Raw genomic sequence first — 10,310 nt, 5'->3', positions numbered from 1 at the left:
CCTACCGGGACGCCAAGCCCCTGTTCCCGCAGCGGGGCTGGTCAGCATTTTCCAAAGAGCGCTGTGCAGGCAACGACCAGCGCGGATGGGGCGGCAGCTCCCTCTGGGCTTGCGCAAGGCGATGCACCTATACCTCAACGGAGGAGCTGGGGGTGAAGGGAGGGGCTTCGGAAGAAGGCATATTTCCCCCCAGAATCGCTGCCGAGAAAATGCAGCCTGATGCGGCTCGGCAACAAGAGGCCAGGGCAGCAAAGGGATTGTTTCTGCCCGGCTCTGTGCAAAACGCGTAGAGCTCTTGCTCATCCCAAGGAGGGTTAGCCTGGGTTTCCTGGAGGCTTAAGCAACGTCCCTCTAGCACTCCTTCCTTGCAAGGAGCGGTTGGTTTTCAGACGCTTTTTTAAGATAGAAACAAAAGCCTTCCCACGGTGTGGAAAGCGACCGGTGGGTGGGAAGCAAAGCAAAAGCAAGCAGGCTTCAAGCTCTTCCCGTTCTCCCAGCCTCGGGGGGTGGATGCTCACAGAGGCGTCATCTCGTTATCCTGCCCTTCCCAAGGGCTTCCCGGCGCCAGAGGTGGCCGCTGCAGCCCGTCCAGCAAGTGCGCTTAAAGTAGTTACCGTGAGCTCGAATGGGTGTCCGGTAAAAGAGGGGGCAGAAAGGCTGTCCCCTCCCTTTATATTAAACGAGCTACAACCGCAACTTTTCCCCTGTCGTTAATAGGATTCCTTGACCAAATAAAGAAATATTTTCTGAAAGCAAAGCGGAGAATGGGGAAAGGAACCGCTTTGGACCGAGGCTCTGCAGCAGCGCAAGAGCCCCAGGGGAAGAGCTTATTTGCAGGGTTTTTTTATCGCGGGGGTCACTGGTTTGGACAGGGGGAAGAGGGTTTAAGTTTTGCCGAGGGGAGGTGAAAGGACTGCAAGAGGCCCTTCAAAGGCTCAGGCGGATCCCCCAGATCTGAGCTTTCTCTCTCCCATCTCTATCCAAAGCGGTTTCGCAGTGAAATAAATATCTCTGATCTAAGACAGCTGCGAGAACCAAAGGCCGCACCGATCAGCCCTGAACTGGCCGAAGATGCACTCGGGAAATGCCCGCTCCTGACAGGCGAAGGAGAGTGAGCCAAGGCGGCTCTCCCCGCAGTGCCCTCGGGCTGGGAAAGCAGCACCAGTTAGCCCATTATTCATGTGATTTGTTTTATAACACTTCTGACACCTAATCCTATCAGCTAATGCCCTTGGTTTAGTTACCTGAGATGATTTTTTTTCTTATTTCCACACTAGCAACAAAATTATTTGAGTCCTCGAAGGTCTGTTTGCTTTTGTCAGCCTCAGAAAGCAGAAAGAAAAAAATAGAAAAAAAAATAAAGAAAAGCAAAAACACACACCAAAAAAAAAGGAAAGAAGACGAGGGGAAAAGAGAAAGAAAATGAGGCTGTTGGTAGAAACAAGCACTGAGGAAATATCAAGATAACTCGGAAAAAACAAACAAACAAACAAACAAAAAAAAATCTGGTTCTGAATATCCTGAGTATTGCCAGAGAGGCTTTGGTAGGGAAAAGACCAGAATTCAAACGAACGCATATGTAGCCCATGCAGACTTGCCTGTAAAATAACGATTTATTTTAATACTTAAAAAACCACACACAATCCAGTGATAAATGTCAATTACCAATAATCAGCATAAAGTGCCAAACAGCCATACAACTTTTTTTTTTTTTTTTAGTAAACAAAACTTATTGGAATGTCTCTTAGTTTGAATACACTGTTCAGAAAGCCAGCATTTAAAAAAATACGCTCTCAGGTTGAGATTTGTTCTCTCTCATCAGGATGCACGAAGACTTTAAAGTACCACTAAAATCACATTGTGCATACCGGCAGTTTGATGCTTTGCCATCTTTTTTTCCTCTGTTTTTGTGTTTTTTAGATAAGTCCACAACTTACAAACCTCCTCACAGAGCACAAGACCATAAGGCGAAAGAAAAAGTCTCCATGTCCCATGAACGCCAGGGACCACAGGTCTAAGGTCAGGATGCGTTTTCTAGAGCATGATAGGACTCCTCACTTGAGAGACTTAGGTAATTTCCAAATATTAATTTTCTTCTCCTTTGAAGAAAACAAACAAGTAAATGAGATTTGCAAGTTGCCCTTCTGCTTGTCCTAATGATGCTGTGATGAGAAACAACTGTTTCAGTTCTTAATCATGTTTCGGAATTCTCTGTATTTCCTGAAGTGTAAAAATAAGAAGCTTTATACAGTCAAAAAAGGTATAAAATAAGAGGTTGGGTTTTTTATACATAATACTTTTGCTACGATTCTGGGTTCTTTTGTTGGGGGGGGGGGGAAACAACACCACACTTGTGGGGTTTTTTTGGTTTTAGATTCCTGTCCAACACGTGAGCACCACCTTTTGGCATAAAGTTTATCAAAGCCACAAAAGTCATCTAGCACTCCCTGCATTATTTGCGTGTATTTTGAATGCAAAAATAATCTTTTCAGCCATGCTTGGAAAGTTAGTTTGGGCAGGGAAGGTGGTGGTGCAGATTTGCTCTTATGAAAGTACAAACAAAAACAAAACGCAAGTTCAGTGCTTCCATCCTGAAAGTTTTGTTTCTGCTCTGGTTTTGGTGTAAAGTCTGAGGGGGAGGAAAAGTTCATAGAAGTTGGAGATTCAGCACTTAAGTTTGGCAGGTTTCAGTTCCTTTACTTGCGTGTGCAGTGTCTTGTGAACAGCTAGTGTTCTGGACTGGCAAAATCCTTTCCCGCATTCTTGACACTTAAAAGGCTTTTCTTTAGAATGGATATATCTAGGGAGAGAACAAAAATGAGATGTCAGAAATAACTAACTTAAACTCGGTAGTGAGCTACCTGACGGAGAACATGCTGGAGGTTTTTACACCTTCTGCTGAGATTGAGAGTGCTGATGTGCAGCACTGGGGCGAATTGTCTGTCTGTGTGTGGGCAAGAAGAGAGGGGGATATCAGGTCTTACAAGGGTGTCTTTCTTAGGGATGAAGAGCTTCTCTTTAACTTTGGGATCACCAGGCTTCAGGTCTTCATGACACATCTGAACAATCATAAAGGCAGAGGACACAAGACCATGCAAAGGGAGGGTGAAACATCTGTGGAAGCTAAGAAGGAGGATGTGCAAATCACTTTCGTGGGGTGCATGAGTACAACAGGCCTGACTTCCAAAGTGAGTTATCTGGGCTCCTCCACCAGCAGTGAGCAGAGGAAAACTGAGATGGAATGCTGCTGCTGGTCAGGAGCATGGCTTTTCTTACAGCCACCTTCATGAGCGTAGGTGGGTAACTGGGAGAGTACAGCTAGACAAGGAAAAAAGGAGAGAAGAAGAATTGTTACCTGTGATCCCTCAGGTGATCCTGTCTTCTGAAGGCCTTGTGGCAAATGTCACATGTGTATGGCCGTTCATCAGTGTGGGTTCTTTCATGGATCAAAAGGTTGTAGGACTTGGTGAAGTGCCTGCCACAGAATTTACACACAAACTCCTTCTTGGTTTTGGACGGTAACCTTCCCCGTGTGGGTTTCTTCTCTGGAGAGAGTTTAGTCACCTCAAGCAAGGACCCCAACCCCGGAGGCGAGCCCTGACTGTCTGCCTGTCCCAGTTTAGAGTGGTCCTCTTGTGTGGCAGCCACTGCTAAGTTGGCAAAGTCAAAGCGGGGTTTGGCTTTGAGGGTCACATTGGTGGCCTCTTGTTTGGGCTGGATGACATGTGGAAAGAGTGGGAAGGTTGGCAACTGGAACCGTGCATCCACCAGGCTTGACACGCTGGGCACCTTGGAGAAGGAGGAGCGGGGTAGATGCATGGCCGGGTACCCCAAAGTCCATTGGTGCAAGTGTACGGCGTGCAGGGCACTGAAGCCATAGAGGTTGGAAAGGTGGTCAGAGGGCACAGCGGGCAGCCCGTTGAATGCTTGCAGGAAAGAGTAGTTGGTGAGCTGAAGGGAAGGATGGATAGGCACTGGGGCCGGCAGGGTTTTACTTCCCATGGTAGCCACTCAGGAGGAGGATCTTGGGAGCAGGGGAGGAAAAGATCTGGAAAAAAAAAGATGGAGTGGGGAAGAGGGAGACGTGGATTTATACAAAGATAAAAGCAGAGGGATTTTTTCACCTCACCCCTCATTAACACCTTTCTCCAAAGCCACAGGAGGACACTGCCTTGGTGCTGGAGAGGTCTAAAAAGTTCTTGGCTGTGAGTGTATCCCCACAGGTCTCCACACTCTCACCATTCCTCACACACAGTTATTCATCCTTAACAGCATCTTTGTGCTGTGTAGACCTGTAATAATGCACTACATAGAGACAGCAAAAAGATGCCATTTTGGCCCACAGATTTCAAGCTTCTCCCATGTAATTTTAGATCCCTTCTCGAGCACTCTCGGCCTTTAGAAAATAGTTTAGAAAATCTGTCTTTAACCCTGACCCTTGAGGTGGTGCGGGAGGAGGTGCAGGAGCTCTCTGACCCTTAGTCACTCAAGTCGCTGTGGTCTGGCCTCAGCCAAGCCTCTGCTCAGTGGTGGTGGCAGTTTGGTGCCCAAAACTGCAGCCCTCCCTCATTCAAAAAGGGAAAATTCCTGGATTTCTTTTTTTTTTTTTTTTAGGGGGAAATACCAGACAACAGCCCTCCCTCTTATGTACTGTAAAAAGATATGGGGAAAAGCTGAGTTTGGGTGACAAATCTGAAGTGCCATTTGCTCTCTCAAGGGGGAGGTGTCTGGCTTCAAGCCCCCATCCTAATCTAGGCAATCACTTAATTAGAACCCTTCAAAAAGAAAATAGACAAGGGCTGGAGGGACCCTTCCCGTGGGGACACTCAACTCACCATCTGCAGAGCCACAGCCCTACCCCTGGGCTGGGTGCCACCACTTTGCTCTGTGTTTCAGGGTCCTGCCAAGCCCCCAGTCTCTCCTCACAGCCAGATCCCTACCCATTTCACCCCACAAGAGAAAAATGTTGCAAGGCCACAGCAGCGAGGCGCATCTGGCCCTGCTTTCAAATTCTGTCCTGGCTGCTGTCATCCATTTGACAGGAGATGCCTCCCAAGAGTTGGTGGTTGGGATACAGCTTCCTCTCTTTGTGGGTGTGAGAGAGCACCCACAGCTTTTGGAGGCATCACATCCCTGCAGCCCAGGGAGCCTCCTCCTTACTCCACAGCCCACAGCTTATGCTTGCTTTCCTCTGAGTAAACTCCAGGATTTGCACTCCATGGGGCTGTTTTCCAGCAGGATTCCCACAGGGTCCCCATAGAGACCCCACAGGTACTCATAAGATCCTCACAGGTTTGCTGCAGTGTTCCCACAGATCCACATAGGGTCCACTATAGGTTTCCTGCTGAGTCACCATAGGATCCCCACAGGGTCCCGGCAGAATCCTTGCAGCATTCAGCCTGGAGTTCGTCCCCACATGAAGAGTAGTCTCTTTGGAGAAAAGGAGGCAGCAAAGTGCTGCAGAGCAGTAATCGTCCCTCTGGGATGGAAGACTGGGTGGGTGGAAACCAGTGGTGGAAGAGGTCTAAAGACCAGGGAAACAAATCTGATTTATATGTGAGCTGCTGCCCAGACTGAGGAGCTGCGGCTGGAAGAGTGTGAGAGGGAGAAGCTTGTTCTGTGCAGTTCTATATGCTGGGCCCACCTTTCACACCACTTTACATAAATCAGCAGCAGGAAGATAGACTCAAACCTTAGAGGAATTCCAGCGCAGTGACCCAGAATAAGAGATTGTGACATTTTGTCTTTTTTAATTGGATACATTTTGGGCAGTGGCTGATTAAAAAATGTGCACTTTACATTCTTCCTCTTCTCTTATTTTTTTTTTTTAATTTGCCTTCCCTTTCATTCCTCTATTTTTTTTAAACCCACAAAAAACTATTTAGGGCCAAAGAACCGACCATATTACTCTGTTATTCAACTGGGGAAATGCTTTTTATTTTGTTAGTGCTGCCCATATGCTTGGCGTGTCCAATTCGCAGCACAAGTGCCTCAGTCAATGACCTCGAGAACCAAGTGTATGGAAAGCACTCTGTTCTTGTACCTGAAATGTTTTTTCTGCCTGTTACAACGGCTCTGTGCCTATTTTCCTGCCGAGGCAGCTCTAGATTTGTTAAACATGAAACATGCTCTTGCAAAATGAGTTAATTTCTACGCATATCCCTCTTTCTTTCTCCATATGCTAAGAAAACATTTCATATGAGATATATAAAAAAAATATTACTATGTTTAGGTAAATGCTTGCTCAATAACATTTTTTAAAAAAAATTCTTTTGATTTCCAAATTAAGAAAGGGACAGAAAGGAGAAATACATTAGTGTCATAACAGCATCAGCACTGCCCGCGTTTGTTTGGGTTTTTTTTCCCCAGAGAAGTTTTCACACTTAAAAAACAAAACAAAAAAAAAAAAACACAAAAAAAAAGAAAAAAAGAAAAAGAAGGCAACAAAGGAAAAAAAAAAGAAAAAAAAGGAGGAAAAAACAACAACAACAAAAAAAAAAACAAGAAGAAAAGGGGAGGTGGGAGCAGAGTGTTCACGTTAGTACAAGTTTCTTGGCACTTTTCCAGAAATGTAAGTTACACTTTTCCTCTGCGCGATCGGGATAGTCAAAAATACAGATGAAGAACAGAGTATTTCATACAGAAGTCCCCTCTCTCCAGGACATCAAAGCGAGCGCGTCGCACAGCGCGGAAACCCTTAGCTCTCCCGCTGCCCTCAGAGATCAACGTTTCTTTGATTTCGGTGTCACCTCCACCTTTAATTCTGTTTCATGTAAATAGATCGTTATCGGGACTTCTTTTTAATTTCGGTGGGGTTTTTTGTTGTTTTTTTGTTTTGGTTTGGTTTAGTTTGTTTTTTTTTACAGAAGAAGACCCCTCCACTTCTCTGCTTGAATTTCCCCAACAATAAAACTTGTGCGGGGTTTTCCTTTCTTTCTTAACACAAACTAGCTCAGTGAGTAATTAAGAACAAACCACTTGTGTTCTAACTGAAACAAATCCCACTCATGCCAAGATAAATTTACCCTGCAAAATAGGATCATAAACTTGAAAGACTACATCTGTCTCCAGCTTTCTTAGCCTTTCTCCTGTTTGAAGATACGATAATGCTATTGTCCAGTTGCCATTGTTTTAAGACCATTGTAAACTTAACCTTCCAGAATAAATTCTACCTCCTCTGTGCGCCATAAGGAAAATAAAATAAAATAATAATAAAAAAAGTAGGAAAAGGAAAAGAGAGATCCACCAGGCTTTTCGCTGGTAGGCATAGCAAGGGGCGAAATTAAGTGGATTTTTAAGTCACCTTGTGGCTACCCTGTGTTTTTCCTTTCTACCTTGAATTATCAATTTCCGATCTGTCCTTTGAAAAGGATACGTGTTACATTAAATACCTGACTCATAAATAATGAGGTTTGCTAATTAGTTCCACATGGAAGAATGGAGGAGGTAAATTACCCTGAGAATGTTGCTTATTTTTACAAACATGATAAAGTAGCGGGCATAAAACGCTGCATTCTTTCGACAGCCTCAAACTACAGCAATCAGGTTCATCTGTCAAAAAAATGTCCCTCTCTTTTGCCTTTAAAGTCTAGTGGTAGCCCTGTCCTTTTGGCCACATCACATCAGTGTGCAGCATTTTGCCACCTACCTATTTTGTCCCCTTTGAGAGAACGAGATGTTCCCTTCCTGGCAGTTTAAGCGAGGAAACAGAGCTTAGAATTGATCTGTGTTTAGAAAACTAACTGGAAAGGGAATAAAATTGCCCTTTCGCTCTCCATTATTCGAGCATGGTGCTCTTGAGAAATAAAGTGCGTTGCTCAGCACAGATTTATGAAAAGTATTAATGAAGTGTGCAGAATCTATTAAAGTGGGTTTATTCGGGGCTAATTGAGCGTGAAAGAGTTAATTGCTAACATTAATGAGGACTGGAAAGACTCAGTCAGCATGTGCCTTGGATATCTCCGCTCAATCCTTATAAAATCATCATTCACATTTTATCGCGAAATCACTGTTGACAAGTTTCTCCAGACCACCACTGCGAAAGCGGATGAATACACCGGATTTTAGTCCCTAATAGTAATAATAATTATAGCGGGGGATCTACCGCACCGGCAATGGCTGCGCTTCCCGAGGCACCCTTTATCCAAAACAACCACCACCACGAGATCTCGGGTCTCAAGGCTAGGGGACAGTGACCCCACGGGCGGGAGTGGCCGCAGGGCCATGCTCCTCAACCCTTTCCCTACAGAAGCGCTTAGATTGGTTTAGGAGTTATGTGTGAGTGTTTTTTAATCCCCTTGGGTGTAAAAAGGCGCCCGGCACAAGATTCGTTCTCGCTTTCTCCCTAGAGAGACTCCCGGTGTGCCTCCCCTGCGCACGAATAAACCGTCCTTCCTCTCTCCCGGCAGCAGCAAGGGTTTCTTCCCTCGCTACTCCTCGCTGCCCAAGGCAGCTGCAGGAGTAGCCGCGGGTGGGGGGGGGCAAGACATTCTGGGTGACAGGGCCCCAGGCCATGCCCAGGCCGGGCCGAGCGAGGGTCCGCTGCCCCTGAGCTGAGCCCCGCAGAACAGGCGCAGCCGGGCCCCGCTTTGCGGGGCTATCCCTTGTGTCAATTGACTTCGGACTTACTGAACTGGACCTCCTGTGCACCTGCCTGGGACACGGCGCTCACCCTCCTGCCCTGCCCGTGTGTGCCCGGACAAGTACCTCAGCGCCACGGTCAACTCCGAAACGCTCTATTTTTATAGTTTCCCTCCCAAAAGCCAACTATAACAACTATACCCTAATCCTCGGCTTTGCACGGACACTTTATAAGTTCGGCCTCGAGAGAAGCTCAGACTCGCCCTACACTGAACTTGTTTCGATCCATTCAGACAAACATAAACATCAGGTTCTCTTCTATCAGGGACTGGGAGGAGGCAGAAAAGGGTTCTCGGACCTTAAAACATTAAAAATGGACAGAGAGGAGAGAGAAGAAGAGGAGAGAGAAGAAGAGGAGAGAGAAGAAGAGGAGAGAGAAGAAGAGGAGAGAGAAGAAGAGGAGAGAGAAGAAGAGGAGAGAGAAGAAGAGGAGAGAGAAGGAGAGAGAAGAAGAGGAGAGAGAAGAAGAAGAGAGAGAAGAAGAAGAGAGAGAAGAAGAAGAGAGAGAAGAAGAAGAGAGAGAAGAAGAAGAGAGAGAAGAAGAAGAGAGAGAAGAAGAAGAGAGAGAGGAAGAGAGAGAAGAAGAGAGAGAAGAAGAGAGAAGAAGAGAGGAGAGAGAAGAGAGAAGAAGAGGAGAGAGAAGAAGAGGAGAGAGAAGAAGAGGAGAGAGAAGAAGAGGAGAGAGAAGAAGAGGAGAGAGAAGAAGAGAGGAGAGAGAAGAAGAGAGGAGAGAGAAGAAGAGGAGAGAGAAGAAGAGGAGAGAGAAGAAGAGGAGAGAGAAGAAGAGGAGAGAGAAGAAGAGGAGAGAGAAGAAGAGGAGAGAGAAGAAGAGGAGATAAGAATAGGAGATAAGAAGAGGAGAGAGAAGAGGAGAGAAATGAAAGAAAATAAAAGTAAAGAATCGAGAGAAGCTAAAGTTTCGAAGGACATTCAGGCTTCTATTTTGCCGCTCGTATGTGTAATTTTTAGCTATGGTTAAAAACACAGCTCTTCCTCAAGGGGGGATAAACAGCTTTGAAAGGGGAAGACAAATCTTTAAATAGCATCAAAATAGCCGAGCCCCGTGTGAAGTCTTCCCACAGCCCTCCACCCGCTCTACGGAGAACAGTCCTCCTCACGTGAACCAGAGCTTCCCCACTTCTGCACCATCAAGGGGATGGTGGAAGAAGATAGGGGAAAAGAAAGGAAGGAGAGAAACTGAGGTGTCTGCATCGATATCCCCAACCCCGAGGCTTGGGAAAACAAAAAAAAAAGAAAACAAAAAGAATTAGTTGCTCTTTTTATTTACCTAATCCCGATCTGTGCTCCACCGCTGGCAGCAGTTAAAAGATCCTGGGCTAAATCTGAGCTGGTAAAATAAAGTAACAAGGAAAAAAATAAAAGAGAAAATTTAAAAAAAAAAGAAAAAAAAAAAGAAAAAAAAAAAAAAGAAGAGGTTGGTGTCAGTGTCTGTACTGGCCGGGAGGCACAGCGCTGTCCCCCACCCCACTGCTTCTCCGACGGGACCGGCAGACCCGAGCGAGCAGCGGGGCCAGGTGCCCCGGATGACGGACACGGAGCTGCGCTACCTCCTCCTGCTCCCGGCGCCGTCTGTGTTTGCTGGAGTGCAAACGCGCCCGGGAGCAGCCGAGCTCAGACTGAACCGATCCCTTCCCTCCAGCCTCCTCCTT

General features: G+C 46.2%; 1 protein-coding gene across 1 annotated transcript; it reads right to left on the bottom strand.

The window, feature by feature from the left end:
• Positions 1 to 2,351: 2,351 nt before the first annotated feature.
• On the bottom strand, positions 2,352 to 10,054 carry OSR1 (odd-skipped related transcription factor 1). The gene is made up of 3 exons (XM_005146455.3): positions 9,929 to 10,054; positions 3,356 to 4,048; positions 2,352 to 2,800 (listed from the first exon to the last, which is right to left on the bottom strand). Exons 2-3 carry the CDS (start codon positions 4,000 to 4,002, stop codon positions 2,665 to 2,667), a joined length of 783 nt encoding a protein of 260 aa, XP_005146512.1. The 5' UTR covers positions 4,003 to 4,048; positions 9,929 to 10,054; the 3' UTR covers positions 2,352 to 2,664.
• Between the last annotated feature and the right edge of the window lie 256 nt (positions 10,055 to 10,310).

The sequence above is a fragment of the Melopsittacus undulatus genome, chromosome 3, assembly GCF_012275295.1.
Source record: "Melopsittacus undulatus isolate bMelUnd1 chromosome 3, bMelUnd1.mat.Z, whole genome shotgun sequence".
NCBI classification, from domain to species: Eukaryota; Metazoa; Chordata; class Aves; order Psittaciformes; family Psittaculidae; genus Melopsittacus; species Melopsittacus undulatus.
The sequence above is the reverse complement of the archived record's forward strand: the minus strand, read 5'-3'. Positions and strand labels throughout refer to the sequence as shown.

Excerpts from the sequence above, each read along its gene's own strand:
- OSR1 (XM_005146455.3), bottom strand. The coding sequence starts at position 4,002 with ATGGGAAGTAAAACCCTGCCGGCCCCAGTGCCTATCCATCCTTCCCTT. Across the intron at positions 2,801-3,355 it reads GATCACCTGAGGGATCACAG|ATATATCCATTCTAAAGAAA; the intron begins GTAACAATTCTT and ends TTCTCTCCCTAG.